The sequence below is a fragment of the Lineus longissimus genome, chromosome 14, assembly GCF_910592395.1.
Source record: "Lineus longissimus chromosome 14, tnLinLong1.2, whole genome shotgun sequence".
Classification (NCBI taxonomy): domain Eukaryota; kingdom Metazoa; phylum Nemertea; class Pilidiophora; order Heteronemertea; family Lineidae; genus Lineus; species Lineus longissimus.
The window spans coordinates 15394581-15419782 of NC_088321.1; the positions used below are offsets into that span (position 1 = coordinate 15394581).

The 25202-nt window shown below is 40.8% G+C and overlaps 2 protein-coding genes across 18 annotated transcripts in view; one reads left to right on the forward strand and one right to left on the reverse strand.

Annotated features, from left to right (window-relative positions):
• LOC135498580 (pyruvate kinase PKM-like) overlaps positions 1-8382 on the forward strand; it is a 29902-nt gene extending 21520 nt beyond the window's left edge. For 15 of the 17 annotated variants that reach the window (XM_064788881.1, XM_064788893.1, XM_064788887.1 and 12 more), the window contains one exon: positions 1318-8382. In XM_064788881.1, coding sequence (XP_064644951.1) covers positions 1318-1556 — 239 coding nt within the window. In that variant the 3' untranslated portion in view covers positions 1557-8382. The remainder of the gene's footprint in view (positions 1-1317) is intronic. The other 2 variants (XM_064788892.1, XM_064788894.1) reach the window with 1 other exon arrangement.
• On the reverse strand, positions 5162-21720 carry LOC135498582 (acidic leucine-rich nuclear phosphoprotein 32 family member B-like). Its single transcript, XM_064788895.1, has 8 exons — positions 21582-21720; positions 19194-19340; positions 18754-18873; positions 18425-18584; positions 18081-18155; positions 17461-17651; positions 16869-16953; positions 5162-16558 (listed from the first exon to the last, which is right to left on the reverse strand). The coding sequence occupies exons 1-8, from the start codon at positions 21642-21644 to the stop codon at positions 16500-16502; spliced, it is 900 nt and encodes a 299-aa protein (XP_064644965.1). The 5' UTR covers positions 21645-21720; the 3' UTR covers positions 5162-16499.
• Positions 21721-25202: the final 3482 nt, after the last annotated feature.

Sequence of the window (25202 nt, forward strand, 5' to 3'; positions counted from 1 at the left end):
TATTAGGTGGTTGCTAACGCGGGCATGATCATGTAAATAGAGCACCTTCAGGAGCTGTCTGCCCAGGACTCTTCAGTCATGCATGGCTAACTATTCCAATCACTCCCATATTATCTCCTCCCTTTGCACTACATCATCACTGGCTGTTCAAACTTTAGTTGTAATATCTCCTTTCAGCCTCTTCCAAGGTGGACCCTATCATGGGTATGAGATCAGGAGTACAAGGTCTGGAGTGTGCTCTAAATTGATAATCAAGCGTCGTAATTTCACCTGTGGCGTTATTTCCCTAACAACTTTCTTAATTCAGTTTCAAAGAACTGATACCAAACTGGCAATATTGACTGTCTCACACTGCAAAGGTGCACTAAAACGTCACCAAAATGATAGGTCTCCAAGCAGTGTTTGATGAGATGATCAGTATTGACAGTGAGGTATCAATTTCTATTCTAAAACTCCTCAAACTTTCGGCATAATCCACACTTTTCGTACCAACCCAAGTAGTCGTGTTATCAAAACCTCTGTTGCCAAAACGAGGCTAACAAGTCATATATAATCCATTATAGAAATAAAATGTTTTGTCCAAGTTGTTTTAGAATTATAGTCATAATACTCTGTTGGTGTGGTAATCTTTCATGGTGTCCTAGCATGCTCCTTTAACACTTCCTTGAGCCAATTTCTAAGTTATTTCAACGATGTATCGAAGTGTTAAATGACCACTAAAACCACGTTATAACATGTTATAAGTTACTCCTTCAAATGCTATCTTCGGACAAGGGTTTCTCAACTTTAAACTTGAGAGAGTGACGTTTGAAATGATTTTTGCTCGAGTGGACTAGCTTCTGAATGAGGGATGAACTCATCGCCAGAAGTGTGGGGGGGGCCTGGTCTATGCTCCATTTCACGTATGATATGAGTATAGGTTCCCTTTGGAGTGCATTGCCAAATCATTGCAGTGTGTCTAATATATCTCTCATTTTCAGATCGAAAAGTATGAATGTCTTCTTCAACTTCTTGTGTATATTTGTAAACTATGCATTATAATGGCAGCGAATATTGCACAGAAAAGTTACCACCATGCAATCTTTGATTACATCCTATTGTAGAACCGACAATTGGACGCTCATCACAACATTTTACACCGTAAAGTCTATATATTCTAAAATGTGAAGCGCATTATGGATTCATTCTAAATTCCATCAAAATTCCATAGTGTTATTGCATCATTTATTCCTAAAAACTTACACTACTCCCCTAAGATCGACCCTGGGAAGCGTCCGTCATGATTTGCCGCTGAAACGACATTGTTTATATTTGCAGAACCTCGCTCTGACGAGTGGACCGAAGATATGGACAGACGTATCTACTACGCCATCGATCTCGGCGAGAAGCGAGGTTTCATCGCGCCTGGGGACATGGTTATCCTCGTCACAGGATGGAAGGCCGGCGCCGGATTCACGAACACGCTGCGTGTGATCGTGGCGCCCGAACCTCACATGCGGCGCCCGATCTTGAGCAGCGATCACCTGCGTGAGATGGATACTACGAATGAGGATTAAATCTTACGATACCCCATTCGGGCACTAGGCGTCGCTGATGTGAAATATAAGTTTGCAGGCACCAAACGTCTGTGTAGGATATTATCAATTGTTTAGGAATCGCACACTTTGATTGGACAGGCCTTTAGGGGTTGATGGCGTATAATGTTTACGAACACTCGCAGAAGAACTGCTGGATTGCTTGGAATGGAGGGTGATAACATTTGCTTGGCTCTTTGTGGACTGGTGACATCTTTTGGCAGGAATGGGACACAATTCCTCCCCAAATATATCGGGACGCTTCTTCTCTAAGGACTGTCACTTCCCTGTCTAATCTGATGCTACTGTTTAAGTCCTGGCTTTCCAGGAAGGCGAAGTTTAAGAATCAGTTTATGTATTGTTCTGTTTTATGCTTGGTAGATAAGTGCATGGCTCGTCGAGAGGTCGCTGTAAATGTTGGTGTGTGTAAATTATATACCTTAAAAGTACTAAATAACATGTTAAAGGCTGATGTTGTTCATGTGTAGTGTTTTTGTTCGTGGCACATGTAAAAATATGTAAACATTGCCACCATACCATAGTAATCTTGGGTAGTTTGGGAGACCTGACTGAGAGGCTTGTCATTGTAATTAAACTGGACCTTCAGGGTGTTGAGAAAGAATTGGGTATATCTATACTGGCATTACAGCAATGCTGAAATTTATACTTAACAAGTATGTTACTACTTTTGTGTACAACAGGCTAGTGAAATTCTACCTTGAAATTTTGATTGGGTTACTTAGGTTATAAGCTGCGCTGCATTGTCATTGAATCTTAAAACATCCAAAATTTACCTGCTCTATGTCAGGATCATTTCTCTTAACTATCAAATGTTGCTTTGATGAAAGGAGAGGTCTATTTATCCTACTCCGACTTCAAATGGCAGCCATTGTTATTGGTGCGTCATTAAATCACACTTTCCGCTACCCTGGCGGGCATTTTGGTAGCTAAAGGTAGCACTGGATCGATTTCGGCGGCTGCTGTATCTTTGGCTTCACAAGGTGATCCCTCATTATCTGGCTTGTTTTTGGCGGCTGTTGTAGCTTTGGTACGAATTGGTGGAGGAGATATCGTGACTCCCCAATCTGCTCTGCGATCCTTTATGGCTAGGGTACGAACAAGGGAACGATCGGTTGATCCGATATCAAGGGGCATGCGTCGAGTATTCCGTATCATACCTCAATGCTATTCAGCCTCATCTTGGGTCAGACGTTCAGGGAGAATCAATTTGGTGATCCAATTTCTGGTTGCGGCTAACTGGGTCTACTCTGGCGTCCGATTCCAGACCATTAGCGTACTCTTCCATATAAGGCTGCGGCTGGGAACGAACATCGCCGTACTGGGTCCTCGCATGATAAGTGGGCAGTGACACCGCATCCAGATTTTGATGATGAGTTATAAAACTTCAAAAAAGATTCAAAGCAACTTCAAAATATTTGAGAAGTACAAATATCGTACAGGTTTTTGATTTGACCTAATTTTCAAGGTTGACTTTGGTTTGACCTATATACTATACATGTAGCATGTTTTTTAACGAGGATGAATTCCTAACCACCAAATATCTATACAGTGAGCACAATGGCCCCTGGCCGTTTCATTTCTCTTAACTATCCAATGTTGCTTTGATGAAAGGAGAGGTCTATTTATCCTTCTCCGTCTTCAAATGGCGGCCATTGTTATTGGTGCGTCATTAAATCACACTTTCCGCTACCCTGGCGGGCATTTTGGTAGCTAAAGGTAGCACTGGATCGATTTCGGCGGCTGCTGTATCTTTGGCTTCACAAGGTGATCCCTCATTATCTGGCTTGTTTTTGGCGGCTGTTGTAGCTTTGGTACGAATTGGTGGAGGAGATATCGTGACTCCCCAATCTGCTCTGCGATCCTTTATGGCTAGGGTACGAACAAGGGAACGATCGGTTGATCCGATATCAAGGGGCATACGTCGACTCTTCCGTATCATACCTCAATGCTATTCAGCCTCATCTTGGGTCAGACGTTCAGGGAGAATCAATTTGGTGATCCAATTTCTGGTTGCGGCTAACTGGGTCTACTCTGGCGTCCGATTCCAGACCATTAGCGTACTCTTCCATATAAGGCTGCGGCTGGGAACGAACATCGCCGTACTGGGTCCTCGCATGATAAGTGGGCAGTGACACCGCATCCAGATTTTGATGATGAGTTATAAAACTTCAAAAAAGATTCAAAGCAACTTCAAAATATTTGAGAAGTACAAAGACCAAAAGTATGAGTTAATAGGCTGTTTATTACAAAGCAACCAGACATATTATCCGAAAAAAAAAGTTTTGTCGAGAGACTTATACAACAATTAAAGATGGAAAAATCTCTTTGAAATTTCTTGTTTACAAAGGGACTGGGTTGTAATTCTGATGAGGCAGTTCACTCACCAATTGCACAATGAACCCTGATCAGAGATATGATAGGCCTCACATGCGTCTCCCAACTACCTCTGCATAATTTCAAAACTCAATGATCCGCCTTAATTTGTAATGAACTCCTAAGTATTCAGGCTCAGTATGTGTTGTATAGTCAAGTTTGTACCAGTTGGCAGAAGCCTTTGAGAGCTGTAACAATGGCCGCTGCTGACTGGCAAGAAGAGTGAATTTATCAACTCATTTTCATGTAATTTTGACTCTTGATGTCTCAAGATGCAGTCAGTATACATTTACTATGGTCAATGTTGAAGAAGAAATGTATTACCACTTTACTGTACAACAGGCTAGTGAAATTTTTCTTTGAAATTATGATTGGGTCACTGTAAATTGAAGCATGATGTCTCAACAAGTATGTTACGACTTTTGTGTACAACAGGCTAGTGGAATTCTACCTTGAAATTTTGATTGGGTTACTTAGGTTATAAGCTGCGCTTCATTGTCATTGAATCTTAAAACATCCAAAATCAACCTGCTCTATGTCAGGATCATTTCTCTTAACTATCAAATGTTGCTTTGATGAAAGGAGAGGTCTATTTATCCTACTCCGTCTTCAAATGGCAGCCATTGTTATTGGTGCGTCATTAAATCACACTTTCCGCTACCCTGGCGGGCATTTTGGTAGCTAAAGGTAGCACTGGATCGATTTCGGCGGCTGCTGTATCTTTGGCTTCACAAGGTGATCCCTCATTATCTGGCTTGTTTTTGGCGGCTGTTGTAGCTTTGGTACGAATTGGTGGAGGAGATATCGTGACTCCCCAATCTGCTCTGCGATCCTTTATGGCTAGGGTACGAACAAGGGAACGATCGGTTGATCCGAGATCAAGGGGCATGCGTCGAGTATTCCGTATCATACCTCAATGCTATTCAGCCTCATCTTGGGTCAGACGTTCAGGGAGAATCAATTTGGTGATCCAATTTCTGGTTGCGGCTAACTGGGTCTACTCTGGCGTCCGATTCCAGACCATTAGCGTACTCTTCCATATAAGGCTGCGGCTGGGAACGAACATCGCCGTACTGGGTCCTCGCATGATAAGTGGGCAGTGACACCGCATCCAGATTTTGATGATGAGTTAAAAAACTTCAAAAAAGATTCAAAGCAACTTCAAAATAATTGAGAAGTACAAAGACCAAAAGTATGAGTTAATGGGCCGTTTATTACAAAGCAACCAGACATATTATCATCAAATAACAAGTTTTGTAGAAAGACTGAAGTATGAATTGGGAAAATATCTTGGATATATCTTGTTTACAAAGTGACCCAGTTGTAATTCTGATGAGGCAGTTCACTCACCATTGCACAATGAACTCCAATCTAAGGCCAAACATGCGTCTCCAAAGTACTTATGTATAATTTCCAAAGTTGTGCAGGATCAAAAACTAGTGTAGTGAAACTCAGAATAGGTCTGGTGATGTTATCACATTCTGATCATCGAATCTCCATCCTGCATTGTCTATTCTAGTCTAGTAGAATCAAAAGAACCTCGGCCTACTAAAACCCTGTAGATCCTCTCCCTACCGCCATGCCACATTCTTATATCTTAGGCCCGTTTACGTGATACCGAACCAAACTAGACCAGATGAGATCACGTCACTTACGACTCCATGAATGGCGTTAGTCCTAAAATGACGCAAGTCTACATTGAACTAGACCAGATGAGATCATATTGGTGACTTTCACATAGCAGACTGGTCTGCATCCATCTAGATTGGTTTGGTCCCCTGCAAATGGTCCTGATGTACCTGGGCGCGACCCAGATCTTGTAACATAGTGCTATTGGGTGATTCTCTCTGTGATAGATAGATGGTGAGCACGTCCTAGAACATGTAATTATCATAATCGATATATACAAGTTTCCTTATTATGAATATCAGTTATTTGGTTCAGACTATGTTCCTCATATCAATTGCTTTGTTAATAGCTGATCTATCGGACAGTAGATGTGTATATGATAGAATAAAAACATTGGAATTAAAGAACTAACTACCAAGGTAACAGGTGGTGGGTGTGGGGGGGGGGGGGGCTGGGCAATGTTGCATACCCCCCCTTTTATGGAGAAAGCCATGAATTTGCCAAAATGTCTATGAATTTTACCATATGAATCCCCAGTGTGGAAAAACATCTTTAAAATTGAACAGAAAATCTTTCAATTCTCGGAAAACGCACCTTCCTGGGGAAAAAACTACATATACCTTCCCTCTGCGGCCAAGCTTATAAACTAGTGTGTGATTTCAGCATAGCACATCTGTCCTTTAAAAGGCTCGCTACTTCTTTGATGAGATTTCCCCCTGACTTTGTTCAGAGTACCTGTATCATGTTATTGTAGAAACGTGTTTTTGCCTATGTTGAATTTTTGTTAGGATTTCTTCAGCGATTTACACCTCAAATGTGCTAGAATTAGAAGCAGTTCATCACACTAACAAGGAAACTACCATGTGTTGTCCAAAACAACAACAGTTATGGATGAGTTAACGTTATAATCTGATGAACTGCTCTTTTGTTTCATTTTGTGCTAAGTAGCAGAAAGTCCACCATTGGATATTTTCAACTTTAAGGCTACATCTCTTAGCTGTTTGAAATGAACTTGGTCTTAAGCCATCATAACGTTGTTATAATCTGATGAACTGCTCTTTTATTTCATGTTGTGCTAAGTAGCAGAAAGTCCACCATTGGATGTTTTCAACTTTAAGGCTACATCTCTCAGCTGTTTGAAATGAACTTGGTCTAAAGCAGTCATAACGTTGTTATAATCTGATGAACTGCTCTTTTATTTCATGTTATGCTAAGTAGCAGAAAGTCCACCATTGGATATTTTCAACTTTAAGGCTACATCTCTCAGCTGTTTGAAATGAACTTGGTCTTAAGCCGTCATAACCCTCAATGCCAAAACTCTCATTATGAAACACATATCAACAAACAATTTTGCTTCCACCTTGAAGTCATGAAAGCTCTTTGCCAATTTTAAGAGTTGACCATAAAGAACTTGAAATCAGTTACATGTAGAACTCCTTCAAAATGAAATTGAATGGTGTATTAAAACCTTAGAGGCTGTTCTCTAGAAGACAATGAAGGGACTTCACCCTTGAAATCTGCATTCTAATTGCTATAGGATTTCAAATTCTAGCCAAAATACTGGAACCCATGGTCTATGAACTCTGTAAGTTCAAGAAGTTACAGCACAAGTAAACCTTAACAGCACTGAGCCTTTAAGTTTTAAATTCCTTTGGTCGACGCGATCACATTGATATTTTTTCCACCTTGTCTCGAATCAGCTGAATGCATTGATTGTGATAGAGTTCCATTCGTTGTTGTATTTTCCATGGAAACCTTTGAGGTGTTTCAGCTGATGTTAGTTGTTATAGAGACAGTAATGCCTACATGAACCATTATGTTTTAGGTGAATTCATTGTTAAATAGGCTTGGAGCTTCACTGTTCTGTGCATACATTAGAATAGCATTCCGCGATGATGAGGTCACTGCAGCTGCTGCCCTCTATTTCCCCATCATTGAATTACAGGCAATGTCAGACAAACATGCGGTTTCGTAATGGATTCAGGCTTTCTAACTAGGGCAGTTAGATTCAATCTGGCACATGTCCGAGTGTTGGAAATACTACATAATTGTTCTGAATATTTCTCTCTCTGACTCTATGGTATCATTCATGCTAAAAACAATGCAGGGTCAAAGATAATTGACTTTGAAATAAGCTCAAATGCGTAGAAATAAGTGTTGATGTCCGACTGTCACGTGACTAAAACGTCATCAATATCTTATGCAAATGACCTTGTGAGCTATAGATAGTAACTTCGCGGAATGCTATTGCTCTCAGTAGTGTGTGTAAATGATGTACAAGTGGGTTTAAATAAGATTTACAATGTTTGTTACACTTGTCATGAGCAGATTTGAGTGGGAACTCTGTTTTTTCACTGTTGTTTACTTTATCAACTTGAATCCAGTGTTAAACCAGCCTTGTAGCTCTACAGTTTTGTGCATACTTCAAATTGTTGTCAGTTGTAAATGATCAGCAGAAGGTTTGACATAGAATTCACGATGTGACATGTTTGACACTGGCTTGATATGGTATGATATGACACGAGTGTAATAAGTGTCACATGACCACCTTCAAAAAGTGGTCTTTTCTTGTCAGGTGACATTTGAAATGCGACAAAATATGAGTGTCACTGTGAACTCTATGCAAGCCTTGCCTAAAACTAACAGTGGCATGCTCATATCGATATCTGATTCACCAGAATTGAATTGACTAGAGTGGGGCTTGAGGTTTTCTGCCGTTGTGTTACAAAGCTTTCAGTTTTCATTTTTGGCAGTCGTGAATAAAATTCATTTTGTTTCCAAAGCATTTAAGAAGTCAATTTTCTTCTTTTAATACATGTAGAAGTCAAGTGTGTTCATGAATTTGTTGATGTGATGGCACACTTGAAATGCTAGTGTACAGATCTCTTTACAGAACTATTGGCACCTGTGGTGATTTCTTCATGTCAAATGATTGAATCTACCATTGGTGCTACCCACTGCATTTCCAGGGGCCTGTACATCAATAGTCTCAACCTTGGCCCTTGGACCAGTACCCTCTCAGAATCAGAGAGAGACTCATATAATCTCAACAAGTGTGGTTCGCCTTTGCTGCCTGGGAACATGATGCAAAAGGTGACACTACACAGTCTTTTTGGCCACCCTAACAAGAATAGGAATAAGGGTAGCTCATTCCAGGACTGAAGTCAAGGGCTGCCACCTTGGGGGAGAGACGTTGACCAGTACCCTCCCAGAAAGACACTCGTATAAGCCTTGAGGAGGAGACACAAGTGGCCCCAACAAGTGTAGTTAGCCTGGATTGCTTCTAAAACGTGATGCAATTGTCTTAGAGGTGCCATAAGCTCATACAAGCATGGCAAAATTAACCCCTTGTGTCTCTGGAGTGAGGCCTGATGATTGCAGTGCTGCCCTCTATTGGCAAAATTAAGAACTAGAATCGCGCTCCGTAACCGCTCGTCGGAGCGGAACGAAACCACCGCCAACGGTCCTAGTGATGCCTAAATAGCCTGCATACCAATTTTCAGCCCAATATTCCAACTCCTTCATGGTTTTCTAGACCCCCCCTAAAAAACAGCAAATTTTTGAAGCCTAAATCTTAAAATCAGGTTTTTACCTTGGATCCAGGTGAAAATATTTTTAGATGTACACCAATGTGTACACACTAAAAACACCTAAGGCCTAGGGTCCAGGCTGTTTTTGCCCTTTTTCGGGGTGGTCTGTTTTCGCCTTTCGGATCGCGCTATCGCCCCGAAACTTTGGGATATCGTAGATTGCCCCATAACTAGCTCACCATAGCAGCGAAATTTTGATATCATCGCTCGTTTCATGAGAATCTCAAAATATCGTCAAAAATGATATTTTGCCCATTATCATCAAACGACCGGATTAAGATGAAAATTTTTACAAGATTTGGATAGACAATATACACATGATCATATATGCAAGAGATTGGATTAAAAAATGTTAACCCTTTGTTATATAAGACATTTTGAGAAATGGCTTTGTTAAATGTGCTATGGTGACAATTTATGGCCAAAATTTTCTCAGAAGTGACGACACATGAAGAGAAATAAGCCGAAAGAACCATAACTGGTAAAATAACCAGGCTTGTTCTCAAACTGGAGGAATTACAGCAAATTTTTGTGAAAATATCATTAAAAAATGTCTATCACGGCCAAAAACTGTATCAAATTGATGTCGGAATGGAACGAAAATGTTCTTATTGCGTTTATTGGCGTCGGACGACAAAATGCCGTAATTTTCAGCTCAAAATGCTGTAATTTTCAGCTCAAAATGTTGAGTCGTTCAAGATTGCACATTATGACTTGGAAGCCACTAGATAACCAGCTGGCAGAGGGGAAATTACCAGTAAAGTTTTGAGATGCTCTAAATCCAAAAGTTTTTGTGGTATCCGGCTGAAACTTACAGGATATATTTGTCTCAACATAAGATACTTGTATATTAAATTTGGGTGCGATCAGATTATTTTAAATTTTAGGGCGACGCCCACTTTTATGAAAAATTAAATAATTAATAGATTCTGTTCTAATCAACGAATTCCAATTTTTTTTCCGGATCCTCATACGGTACACTAATATGCATTCACAAACTAAATTTGAGGTCATTCCGAGAAAGTCGCCGAAAAAGTTCAAAAAAAATCCCTGGGCTATAGTTCAGGGATCCGAAAGTGCAAAAAAAACTTTTTTTCTCGGAATGACTTGAAATTTGGTTTGTGAATACTTATCGTAGTACCCTATGAGGATCTGGAAGAAAATTCTGAAATTTTTCATCCGAACAAAAATGATGGCCCTTTTTTGTTTGAGAAAAAGGGGGCGTCGGCCAAAAAAATCAAAATGATCAGATCACTACCAAATTTGCTATGCAGGTATCTGACGTCAAGACGAATGTATTCTGTAAGTTTCAGCCAAATTGAAACACAACTTTTGGATTTATGGCATCTCAAAAGTTTACTTGTATTTTTCCCTCTGCCAGCTGGTTAACAATAGTGGCTTGAGAGTTCGTTTGGAAATTGGTCAAAATATCATGAACGACCTTAAATTCTGAGCTGAAATTTGCAGGATATATTCGTGTTACTGTCAGGTAGTTGTACACCAAATTTGGTTGCGATCCGTTCATTTTGAGGGGGAATATCGTTTTCGTGATATTTTGAAGAATTACTGCCAAACCAGCATTGATATAAAAATTTCGCTTTAACATCTATCAGATTATGTATCTATCATCAATATCCCGCATTTTCAGCGTTATATCACGCACAGTTTGCGGATGCAGACCACTTTAAAAATACCTTGCACCCAGGTCTTACAGGCTTTTAAGTCCTATACATTCATGCTCATGGATGGTCATTTAGGCCCTGGATCCAAGGCCCCTTTTTGAGTTTGATGGCAGAATTTTGCAAAAATTTACCAAATGTTTGAAAAACCATGAAGCGGTTGGAATTTTGAGCTGATTTTTGCAGGCAGCATCTGTACGACATCAACAACTACATTGGCAGTGTTTTATCGGTTCTGATATGTCTAGATATCAATTATAACAATATATCATTTTGCGTCAATTTTGGATGGATTTTCAGGGCAAATACGAGCGACGCTAAGATGCTGAAAATTTTGGAACGTACTGATAGATACATAATCTGATTGATGATAAAGCGAAATATCGATATCAATGCTAATTAAGCATTTATCCTTCCAAATATCACGAAATGACAAGTTGGACATGTTCTCAAAATATCAACATTTTTTGAAAATATTCTTGATGACATGGAAGACAATGTCAGTCTGAGTACTGAACCAAGATTTGGGGTGAAAACATCAAAGTCTAGTTGATTGAGAGGGAATATCATTTTCGTGATATTTTGAAGAATTACTGCCAAACCATCATTGATATAAAAATTTCACTTTAACATCTATCAGATTATGTATCTATCATCAATATCCCGCATTTTCAGCGTTATATCACGCACAGTTTGCGGATGCAGACCACTTTAAAAATACCTTGTACCCAGGTCTTACAGGCTTTTAAGTCCTATACATTCATGCACATGGATGGTCATTTAGGCCCTGGATCCAAGGCCCCTTTTTGAGTTTGATGGCAGAATTTTGCAAAAATTTACCAAATGTTTGAAAAACCATGAAGCGGTTGGAATTTTGAGCTGATTTTTGGATGCAGCATCTGTACGTCATCAACAACTACATTGGCAGTGTTTTATTTGTTCTGATATGTCTAGATATCAATTATAACAATATATCATTTTGCGTCAATTTTGGATGGATTTTCAGGGCAAACACGAGCGACGCTAAGATGCAGAAAATTTTGGAACGTAAGGATAGATACATAATCTGATTGATGCTAAAGCGAAATATCAATATCAATGCTAATTAAGCATTTATTCTTCCAAATATCACGAAATGACAAGTTGGACATGTTCTCAAAATATCAAAATTTTTTGAAAATTTTCTTGATGACACGTAAGACAATGTCAGTCTGAGTACTGAACCAAATTTGGTTGCGATCCGATCATTTTGACTTTTAGGTGATTTTGGGCGACGCCCACTTCAGAGAAAATGTCTATAGATTTTGTTTTGATCATCGAATTCAAATTTTGTTTCTGGATCCTCATACGGTACACTTATATGCATTCACAAACCAAATTTGAGGCCATTCCGAGAAAGTCACCGAAAAAGTTAAAAAAAAATCCCTGGGCTATATATATAGTTCAGGGATCCGAAAGCGCAAAAAAAACTTTTTTTCTCGGAATGACTTGAAATTTGGTTTGTGAATGCTTCTTGATGTACCGTATGAGGATCTGGAAGAAAAATTGGCAATTTTTCATTCGAACAAAAATTATGGCCCTTTTTTGTTTGAGAAAAAGGGGGCGTCGACCAAAAAAGTCAAAATGATTGGATCACTGCCAAATTTGCTATGCGAGTATCTGACGTCAAGACGAATGTATCCTGTAAGTTTCAGCCAAATTGGAACACAACTTTTGGATTTTTGGCATCTCAAAAGTTTACTTGTAATTTTCCCTCGTCCAGCTGGAATATCCATAGTGACTCTGGGGTCTTCAGGTTTGGAAATACATCAAAATATCATGAATGACTTGGGATTTTGAGCTGAAATTTGCAGGATTTATTTGTGTTACAAGCAGGAAGTTGTAAAAATAATTTCTTTGAGATTCAATCAATTTGAAATTACTTGTAATTTTCCCTCTGCCAGCTGGAATATCCATAGTGGCTTCTTGGCCCTTTTCTTTTAAATACTTCAAAATATTATGAACTACTTGAAATTCTGAGCTGAAATTTGCAGGATATATTCGTGTTACTGTCAGGAAGTTTTGACCAAAATTTTGTTGAGATCCAATCATTTTGAAATTTACCCTCTGCTAGCTGGTTATCCAGAATGGTGTGGTTTTCTTTTTAAAATACCTGAAAAAGTCGGGAAGGACTCGGAATTTTGAGCTGAAAATAAGTACACAGTGTCTTTATATATTGATAAACAAAATAAGAGTATCATTTGTTCCATTCTCAACCTTGCTTATGAAATTCATGAGTACAGATGACCAGCCAGCAGGTTAAATCCCAAAGTTCAATTGCTTTCTGGCTCAAACTTTCTTGACTATCTCTCCTTTCCTTTTACACCTGATAACTAGCTTGAAGAGAAAACTGGGGAACATGATAACCACTCAAGCAATCATCTGATAAGATCAAAGGTCAATCAGTACCGGCATCTTACCCCTATTAAATTTTTGCCAGAAGTATGGAGTCCACTATAGGCTAAAGTCAACCACCAGGTGACGAGGTCCCTCATCCAGCTGGAGCACACAAACACAATGTGTGACCTGCCATGACGAAACAAGTCTCATGTCGCTCCGAGCTTAACAGTTTGAGACGGACTGGTTGTTCATTTCAGTCTTGACTGCCTTCTGCACCATTTGAGTACATCAATTTCTTTCTATTATGTCCTGGTGTCATTTTAGGCTCATCTTCTGTGCGACATGTGACTCATTTTGTCGTGGTGGGTCACATATCTCTTTTGCTCTGATCCAAAAAATGGATTACAAGTTGGCCACTCATCTCAATATGCGTCTTCATTGGTCTCAACTGTCCTGCATTTAGCTGTGGTGAAACTTATCCAACAGGGGAAGCAATCTGCCTCTTCTCAAGCGGCCTTTTAAAGGATGTACTCGAAGTCAGAGCACAACTGAATACTGTCAACTGTGAAATCATTGCGTTTTATTTTTCACAAAAGCCAACTTGAAAAGTGTGAAAATCTCAACTCTAATGCATAAACCATTAAATATTGGCAGCAAACCCAATATTTAGTATTGCCACAGGTAACAGTATCAGTGTCAAGCCATCCCACTAGAGCCATCTACAGTCTTGAACTGCACAGTCCTCGGATATTGCAATTTTGTCCGAAAGAAATGAAAGAAACATCGCAAATTTCTTTTCACAAAATATGTTATAAAAATTTATTGCAACAAGAGTGTTTGTCTCAATATGGTCACTATCGCGAGAAAAGATACAAACTGTTTCCATGGTAACAATTTCAAAGTTGCCAAGACGATACATGACAATAGTGGTTGGTGTGCCCTTACTTTCACATGAATTTTGGTCGGATTACAAAAAGTTCCGTTAAATGTGACTCTGTAGCCCAATTAGTACTTCTGGGGATCGTATTGGAAGCAAAGACGGACAGGAAAATATCCCGTCATCAGCGTTGAAACTTTTGAAAATAGTATATTGGCAAATTGAAGATGTTTCCAACTGAAGCTAAATGCAGCTCAATTTAGACCAAAGCCAGTGTATACCATGAATACAAACCGAGCATGATGAACTTGGACACGACAGCGTCAAGGTTTTATAGTTAATTGGTTTAGCATAGATGGCAGCACTATCTATGCACAAGTTCATCAACACTGCAGCATTACACAGAAACCTATAGAACCTTGTTGGGCTTGCTAATGCTAATCATAATCACTCCCAAGACTGACTGGTAACCACTCTTTTAGAAGTTGAAATCTTTGATACAACGATGCAATGTTAGAAAGCACTTCATCAAAAATCCCCAAATTTTAGTGCAAATATCCATGAAAATATTTGCAATTTGTCCAAAGTAAATTTCACTCTCGGCCTTTACACCCCCATTTCCCTGTTTGGACTAATCCAGTTAATGCATCAGAATAGTCCACTTGAGAAAGTGAGGGTGCAAAGGTTATCGCTGCTGTTGCATAACTGTATAACTGTACACCTGACGCTCATTCAACATAATTTTACATAACATGTACTCATTATTTTATATAAAACAAACTTAGAGAGAATCGGAGGGCGAGTCAGAAAAACTGTACTGGTCTGTTTGGCAAAAAAGGGCCAGAGAAGAGACGACAACCAGGTCTTATGTCACCCATATAAAACTTGTAGGCTCAGAGTTCAAATCTAAAAGTTCTCTATCTTGCGGGTGGGTTTAAACAAGAAAATCTGATAGATCAATCGAATCAGTGTTTACTTAAACCAATACAAAAAGTTCTAATGGTATGTTCTCAAACTCGGCTTAATTTTTGCCACACAAAACCAGCACACTGTACATTTTATAAATCCTACTCTCGGGTGAAAATTAGCGGCCAAAAATCTATATCTCTCCTACAAGACTATATACCGTAATTACGTTCAATTCTCGAATTATTTACCACACAGAGATATCAACAAAGTTTCCACGACTGACCCATTTTAGCTGCTACCTCTTTTGCTAGAAATACTTGCAAAATGAAAGACTAAAAATGCCAGACTAACAATCTAGTCCCAGTTGAAATAGAGCAGCCCAACGTTGAGCTTTCTCTCTAAGGAATTGACACAGGATTATGTTTTATTGTTTTGGGCTACTAACCTCTGCTGCCACCTTGGGGTTATAAAAATCCTCTCATTATTTGCGATAACACCATCAAAACGTGAAACCAAATGCCAACCAATAGTGGAAAATCTGCTGATTTTTCTGTTGATTCACAGCTTGCCCTACAACTGCGAGGAAAAACCCTCGACGGCCAGTAAAGCACTAGGTAAAAACATCAATCAAGACTTTGTACACACCCTCCCTCTTTACTGTACAAACCACCCGCTATGACAATGCCCAATACCAACACATACCCACCTGTCACACCCTTTATCCTGAATGGACAATTCTAATGCATTGACTAGAAGAGTCCAATACAGGAATGAAGGGGTTAAAAGCATAAGGGCCTTGCCCATTTGTTTACATAGTGGTGTCACAGAATTGATAGTTTACACTCAAGCTACTGTGAAGTGCATGAGCTTGCTTCCAGCGCCACCTAAAGATAGATTTTGACACTACCAACTCCAACAGACATCAATATGTTCACAAACTAATGGATGAACCTCACCTTCAGACAAGCACTGTAATTTAATTGAACACTTCGCCAAACTCATTTGCAATTCCATAACCTGCTGCTGTAAGAAACCGTTCAGCGAATTCATTCATCTGCTTTAGCTGTTTGGACAGTTCGTGAGGCAGCTTTCAGAAAATCGAAAACAATTCCACACAAGCCCAGAGACGTCCATGTGACGATTCTGAATCCGATCGGGTGCTGCTACACAGCCTTGACATAACTCGTGCGGGCATTAGTCCGTCATTGGAGATTGTGAGATCAGTTCATGGCCGGTGTCATTTAAAGTGAGTCCATTAGCGGTTTACGATCATTGGTCCGCGCACGGGATGCAGACACATCCTGAACTCTGCGATCATGAACTCACAGCCTCGACAAGCTCACTGCCCGTGAAACCAGTCCTTTCTGGAGGCAGCGCGCCAGCCCATCACGATGGTGCACTGTAACCTCCATGTTCATGCTATTTTACAAATGATTCATGATATTGATGAAAGGTGGCGCTGGTGGTTTTACGCGTCGTCTTCCTCTTCTAATTTTCGTTTCTGCCCCCGTGCTGCATTTTCCTCACCTAGAATAGAAGGTGAAATATCTTTAGTTTGATAAACATCGTCACTTTCAGTCACTGGTGCCACATTCAAGCAAGGAATACAATTTTCTACTATGTATGGAATTTGCAATCAGTATGAGCGTTGGAATCAGATTGATCATAGCCCAGTGCTCATAGTCTCATCACATTGCGAGGTCTTTGTCACATTTGCCATCATCATAATGCAGCAGATAACTCCATATAATACTATCCTTAAGCTCAGTGCTCATAAGGATGCAAGGGGTGGTAGGCCAGATGAATACTGCCTATCATGAACTGCAGCCATACATACCTTCCTCTTCCTCATCTTCTACGTCCTCCTCATCTTCATCAACCTCGCCCTCACCAGGTTCGAATTCTTCTCCTTCACTATCGTCCTGAGGGAGAGTAAACAACACACATTAGAAACGCGACTTCCTATTTCATGCAGACCTTAGAATTCTCGACAGCAATCAGTATGAGCGTTGGAATCAGATTGATCATAGCCCAGTGCTCATAGTCTCATCACATTGCTCTCATGTTGCAGGGCCAAGGAAATATGACTGAATGTATTGGTGGCAGATGACCATACCTGTCACTAACAACAACATCGCAAGTGTTACTGAAAGTCAGCCCAGCAGGTTTGACAAAGAGCAGCATGGTAACTTGAAAACCAGGATGGCAGAAGGCAAGCGCTTCCACATATATTTGGCCCAAAATTACTGTGACAAGGCTCTGGTCCGACTCAAGATCACAACGCCTACCATGTGGCCTAATCTAAAATGTGCATCGACTTTTCAGTCCTGAGTGAATGCGCTTGCATTTTGAGCCTGGTTTTGTGTGTCAAGGCAGGCAACCCTGACCAATACAAAGGGTTATATCATCACAATGAACACAACACTCACCCCAAGGTCTCCCTCCTTATAAAGATATCCCAAGTCAGGTTGTCCCTCGTCATCCTCTTCCTCTTCTTCCTCCCCTAACTCATCATCATCACTGTCGTCCTCATCTAATCCAGCCACAGCTACTGGACCAACTTCATCCTCGTCGTCATCTTCTTCATCGTCGTCATCATCATCATCGTCGTCATCATCATCTGTAGGAAAGAATGGAACTTGAAGGTGGTGGTTCCCATGAGATGCCAGGGGAAAGCTGCACAACACTCTTTGAATCAACACCATGATCGGCAGAAGTTGTTACGAAGTGTTCAGAACTGGACTTGAAGGTGGTGTTTCACAGTCGATGCATGAAGATTCACACCCTTGGCCCCCCGAAGATACCACAACAGAAATGAATGTCATGGGTTGGGTTTTCTCTCGAGGTAGGGCGGTACACAAGATATTCAAGAGTTTGCCAGTGTGCAACACAAGGTAGGGTGGCCAGCAAGTTAAGGTAGGGTAGCACTTTAGAAACCCTTTGCACAATTCCCGAGCACTAAAGAGTGGCTGTGCTGAGGTATAGTGGTATGCCCTGACAGATGGTGTCATGGAGGACACTGACGAATCTGAAGAAGCTGCTTCCTTACCTTCATCTAAACCGTCCTCCTCTCCATCTTCCTCATTCTCTTCGTCTTCATCATCGACGTCATCGTCACCAAGATCTGAGAACAGAATAACAAAATGTTTACTTCAATCAAGATCCCACTTCATGAGGACGAACTTGACGTAGTCTTGAATTGGAGGTGCCGGTGCAACACCCCAGAGCATGTGCTCCAGGACTGCCCCCACTGGGACACCCGAGAGGCTTGCCACATGGCTGAAGGGAGCATCAATCCAGCCAAAACACCGGGCATCAAGGGAGTAAACACACGAGACGGCAGAGATTACACCGACGGACTGCAGCAAAACAACTTGTAGTCTGTACACTCACCATCCTCCTCATCTTCATCGTCAGCCTCCTTATCATTGATATCGGACCCATCGAGCCACTTCAACTGCGGCAAGATAGCAAACACTCTCGCTCGGTAGTTGTCCAAGTTCGTCACATGGCAGTTGAACAGATCTAACGTTCTCAAATTGCTCAGTTCGGCCTGAAAAGAGGAACATTGTAACTTACTTTTGCGCCGCTGTAATGTATTTCATGATTCACTTAGCTACCAGAGTAAAACTAACTTATAAGCCACTTCAATGTGGATTGTAGCGAAACAAGTTTTCGAAGCAGACGATCGAGTGATGTATTCCTCAATGAAAGGGACTTACCAATTCTTTCAGTGGTTCAAAGTCTTTGATATTATTACCGCTCAGGTTTAGAGTTGTGAGTTTGGGGCAGCCTTTCAATTTCTCAAGCCCTCCAGTAATTCTGTTGTCACTCAACTCAAGCTGCAAGAAAAACACATAAAGATAAGAATCCGTCCGACCAAACATGACTATTGGGGAACTGGTTCCAATAAAGGGCCACACATTTTTAGATTTCAGGACGGGATTCCAGGAAGCTGGGGACCCAAGCAGATTGGGGGAATTTAAAGCTATCAGTATGAGCGTTGGAATCAGATTGATCATAGCCCAGTGCTCATAGTCTCATCATGTTGCTTTTGACAGTCCCCTCAAGATGCCGTCATTGCCTTTCCAATCAGGTGCCACAGTGTATATTCCTGCTTCTCAAGATTGCTTGAACTCTATGAAAACTTTAGAATACTTACACGTTTGAGGTTTGGCAATTTGGGGAATTTCTGTAACGACCGGAGGCCAGTGTTGATGAGACTGAGTACTTCCAAGTTGATGTACTCCTCCGTCAAACCTTCGACCTCCTCACAATTCCTGCAGTTGTCCAAGTTCAATTCCTTGATCTGTAAGTACAAAGAAGATGGTTTTGTTATGTGACGCGTCTAGAAATCTTCCGTTTTCATAATTGATGAATGCAAAGTCAATGAAATGAAGACTATGTGAGCATCGAGAATATACCCCTTCAGACATGTGGCTTTAATTGTGGCTCACAAAATTGTTGGTCAACAGTTACCATGGGAACCAAAGTTATTTCATCTTCACTTATTCAGCAAACACAACAGCCCTGAATAAAATTGACCTACATTGAATGCTGCGCGTACATTCAAACTATATTCATCCACTACAGTGATAAGTCAGAAGTCAACGGCTACACACATTAAACATGTAAATTACAACACCCATTCATATTTGCCACAATTCCAAGCTTATCAAGCTACAATGTATTTTCATAATGTATGCAGAAATCCTGGGCAGGTCACGTGACCAGATATTTCACTCATGAAAATGTTTATTTCACAAAACTATAAAGCCCTGACAACAGCCAGACTTTTTATTGGGGCATATTATGCAATAATAAACGATAATGATCATAATTGACAACATGTCAGTGACTTTAAGGCCCCAAACACAACGCGAAACTGAACTCGAAAACTGAAGCCCACACATCATTCATCAATACCCAGGGCTCAGAACAAAGACGAGCACCACCGAGGAGAGATCGCCATTTTTCGTCCCAACAAAATCTGCCTCTAAACCGAAATAGAACCATAATGGGGTGGAATATTTGGTACCAATCGAAAGCAGTTGATGATATATATCATACAGAATTGAAATAAAGGTCATGATTAGTGAGATTTGGGCGAAATCGGAGGGAATTCATCGGACAAATCAGGCACGCTAAACTCAACTCTGTAAAACAACATGGCGTCGGATTGGGAAAATTTTCGAAAACCCGTGAAGATTGAAATATGAAACTTCAGATTCTGAAGTTATCTGAACAAAAATTTACAATCAGACCACAGGAAACTTGAGAAGAATACTATATCTATCATTTGGTAGCGTTGAATAAATTATTTTGAGTGAAATGAAAAAGTACTGATGTAAAATGTTACACTGACGGAGTTGCCGACTGCTCTACTTCTGAACAGAAGTTTGAACCGGGGATAGACGCCAGCACAAAAACATAGATTTTGACAAAACTACTGCAAATTTTACGGAAAAAAATCACACAGGGTCAGGACGAACCAAGCCCTAAATAACCAGACCATTGTTTTATAAAAAGCTATCACAAATAACGTTTAAGACGCACGAAAACCCGACTTTGCAACATGGCGGCCGGTGTCTTCAATGACTCAATAAGCGAACACAGTGTATCGGCCATGAGTGTGTGTCATGTTTACATGACCGAAGCATGCATCGGATTGAGGACTGTGGCAAACACTTTCTAAAAGTGTGCAATATTCATATTCAACACCAAAAAACAGCAAATTTCCCCCGTTTTGCAAAATCATTTTTTCTCAGGGTTGTCGAGAAGAAAATGGCGACTGTGTATCAATGCATGGAGTTTGTATTACGAAATGAGCGGTCAGACACCCCATCGAAAAATCAAAACAAACAGGTGAACCTGTTGGAATTAAGATTTCATGCTTGGGGGATCAAAAGAAGACATATTTGTCAACAATTTAGTGAAGAAGCGGCACACTTTCATCAACAGGCTTTGCCGTATGCAGAGATTTTATTCTGGTCCCGAGATGAAATTTCCCGAATGGCCATGTTGGATTTTTAAAGATGAAGCGAAGACAGTTTTCGTCACGATGTAAACAAACATTTCTGAACCGATTCTTATCAAACCAAAGATACTCGAACATAGGGAATAGTTATTTGGTCTGGTACACAAATTTTAGGAGTGAAATCTTCAACCAGTAAAAAGATATTGAGAGTTGTTTTGGACATTTCATCTCGATGAAACGGCGCCATATTTGACTCAAATAATGTACACACAATGCGAAGCACGACGACAAGTTTTCACACCGATCACAATTTTTTCGTGAATTTTGACAGAAATCGAATGATTTGAAACCACAGACATGGTGCAAGTGATGCAATTGAACCATTGAAACAAAATGATACCGAAATCGGAAATAGATATTAAGAGTCCGACGAGAAATTTTGACAACAGCAAATCGCCGCATCCTTCAAAATCCAAAACATGTGCCAAATTTCACCGGGTCAGAACACCACAGAAATTTCTCACAAACACGGATAAACACACACTGAATTCGGCAAAAATCGGCGGTACATACTTCGTGAATCTCTCTTCCTCTCCTTTCCAACTCGATTCGTGACGGACGCGTTTTCGTTTGCATCTTGAAGCTGGTTTTGTTAAACTAAGAACGGCAGCCCTCTTGCTTCCTCAATGATCAAAGACAAGTGATGAATTCGCCACAACGCGCGGGAGCGTCAATACTGCGCACTGGGGTCTCGCAATTGCTCCAATACAAAGACCCCTACCTCCTCATAAATATTCATAGATTGATTTAAAACCAGCCAATGCGATCGCTAAAAAGATTACACGCTGACGTCACGAGTTCAAACAAATGAACATCGTTCTGGCGCGGAATTCTGAGCCGGATTTTATTTTCTCACCAAAAATAAGGAAATATTAAATACAAATTGATATCAGCTGTGGAAATATCTCCAAAACTTTACAGAAATGTTCCTCAAATAGTCTCAGAACTAAAATGCATCATTAAGGACAAAAACAATATTTTTTTGGGATAGTAGATCAATAATAGAAGTATAATTCACATAGAAAGTTCACCAAAATTAATACTTTTAATTACTTTTTGTCCTAACTTACCGGAAAATCATTCCGGAATAAAATGGAGAATAATTTCTATGTAATAGCAACCACCAATGCACCTTAGGAACCACATTATTTCAATTTTAGAACGCCCCAAATAAATATTCTGTTTATTGCAAAATCATTGTGTATTCTTGCAGCAGTTTTCTGTTCATCGGAGAGCCACCGGGTGTTACTATAAATAGATTCGCACGTGGAGCAATCGCCAAGAATTCTAGGATCTGATCTGCATAATACTATGGGTTTGACAGCCAGTCACTGGTCTATCAAAATAAGTCACCGTACTATTCAATTAAATACAACCACCAATTATGCTTTTGTGACAGCGGATTTTGATGATTGGATATAGTTTGTCTTGGAAAAGGTGTTATTGCTAGTGTTAAATGAATTGTTTGTGCCCCTGCCCAGTCAAGGGGACAGTAAATCATTTTACATTGTATTCATAGGCCTGTTTAGGCCCTTTCTCTATGGTTGGCAGTTGTGGCGGGGCATTTGAACAGAAAGAATGCAATCAGGAGGAACAGAACAAATGTTTGACTAGGGGAACGTGTCTACTTCCTGGGAAGTCTACCCTGTAAGAGCATAAGACATATCTGATGAGCATGACGACACCAACGTATACCAGTGAGAAAGTGACACATTGGCAAAGACCAGGGGCAATATGGAAAGGAAAGAGCACCATCGCCTCCTCCGAGCTAGACATTGCCGCCACACTCCGACCGCAGTAGACCCCTCTCGTCCCCCAATCTAACCTACAAGGCGATCCAATTGATAGTATGACGCAATGGACTACCCCCAGACTGCCACTGTGGACACCAGCAACCAACTCCTGTTCATTCTTCTCGAGGTATCAGCAAGAAGCAAACCATGATAGTAAATTGTTGGCAGAGAGAGAGAGAAAGCTGATTATATCAGAATAACGTGAACATTCTTCTTAAAAATTGCATCCTTACAAGTCAAGCCCAGAAAGACGGACTTGGGCAAAAAGACATTGTCACAACCAGACTGTAGAAACTGCAACCCGAGGACAGGCTCTAAACCGAGTGGAATTAGACAGGGAACAACTAGTTACTGAATTTGAAGTGCTTCAGGTGAAATTTGGATACGACAAGGTCCTACTTTTTATTCAGTGCAAAGAGAATTCAACTTACCTAGGTGACTGCAACGGAAGATGGACATGTTGCTTCCAGTGGACTACCGAGCGTGCATCAGGTGTCACCTGAAGTTATAAAAAGGAAGAAACTATTTAGCTACAAGATTAAAGGGGTCTCGAAAGAGCTTATATCATGACGATAATCTTGGTGCTGATATTGGTTTCTGCTTTCTCACTTATCCACAAACTGTCTTCAACTGAAATGAATATGACCAGCGAGTCGAATGTTCCAATGTCTTGGTGGTTGTCTCGCCTAACAGGAGCTGGTTGTGACATGAGCTGGTTGTGACAGCTAAAGGCTTGTGCTACTGGTAGCAGAAATCACTTTATCAATGAACTCTTCAACTCGTTAAGCTCGAAGTGTTGGTCTTTTTACGAAGCTGCATAAAAGCCATATGATAGTTGTCCTTCATGAAACCTGTTGTTTTTATTGTCAAGGTGACGAGCCCCTTGCCTCCAGATAGCAGCAATTTGCAAAGTTGTTCTTGTATTGCAAGCTACATGCAGCAGGGAAGGAGTTTAGATTCCACCCATTTGCAGAGGACACTCTTGGACTGCTAGCTGGCAGGAAAGGTGCTTAGCTTTTTGGATTGCCGGTGGGATAGGAGGCTTCGTATTGGGGATAATCCGGGAGGAGTCTTTGGCCTTGGAATACCTCGAGAGGGACATAGTCCTCAAATAATTCAGAGGAAGTGACTTTGGCCTTGGTTGCCCTTTTTAGATGAGCCTTTTCTAAGGGTCTTTTCCTGCAGACCAAAAATAGGCTCACTGTTTTTGGACAAATCGGGAGCAGCCCTTGTTTCTGGATGGACAAAGTCCATAGGAGTCACTGATGTTGTATAGACGTTCAGCAGAGGCGTGCCTCTATCTTAAGATCGCTGTTGTCTTTGGACTGTCAGGAATTGTCAGGAGCACAGTTGTTTTATGACTGTCAGGAGAGCAGCCTCCATCTTCAGACTGCTGTTGTCTTTAGACTGTCAGGAGAGCAGCATCTGTCTTCAGACAGTTGTTGTCTTTACACTGTCAGGAGAGCAGCATCTGTCTTCAGACTGCTGTTGTCTTGAGACTATCAGGAGAGCTGCCTCTGTCTTCAGACAGTTGTTGTCTTTAGACTGTCAGGAGAGCAGCATCTGTTTTCAGACAGTTGTTGTCTTTAGACTGTCATGAGAGGAGCCTCTGTCTTCCGACTGCTGTTGTCTTGAGACTATCAGGAGAGCTGCCTCTGTCTTCAGACTACAGTGGTTTTTGGACTGCCATGAGAGGAGCCTCTGTCTTCAGACGACAGTTGTCAGGAGAGAAGCCTCGGTCTTCAGACTGTTGTTGTCTTTAGACTGTCAGGGGAGGAGCCTCTGTCTTCAGACGACAGTTGTCAGGAGAGAAGCCTCGGTTTTCAGACTGTTGTTGTCTTTAGACTGTCAGGAGAGGAGCCTCTGTCTTCAGACAGCTGTTGTCTTTAGACTGTCAGGAGCGGAGCCTCGGTCTTCAGACTATCAGGAGAGCTGCCTCTGTCTTCGGACTGTTGGTGTTATGTGTTTTGTCAGGAGGGGAGCCTATAATTTAGACTACCGTTGTAATGTGTCTGTCAGGAGGTGAACTTGCCTCTCGACTTAGTGCCTTAGACTGTCAGGAGAGGAACATCGGTCTTTAAACTGTCAGAAGGGGAGCCTCTGTATTTAAACTGCTATTGTTTTGTGTTAGTCAGGGAATGACTCGCTGTTGTCTCCAGACTGTCAGGAGAGGTGTTTTATAGAATGCTGTTGTAATACAATGTGTATCAGGTTATGCATCTGCCTCGAGCAATTGGTACCGTCTTAAGACTCGGGAGAGAGCCCTCCGTCTTTGCAACATTGATGATGTCTTTTGACTTACATTGCAGGCTACAGCATAAGAAACTCTTGTGGACTTTCA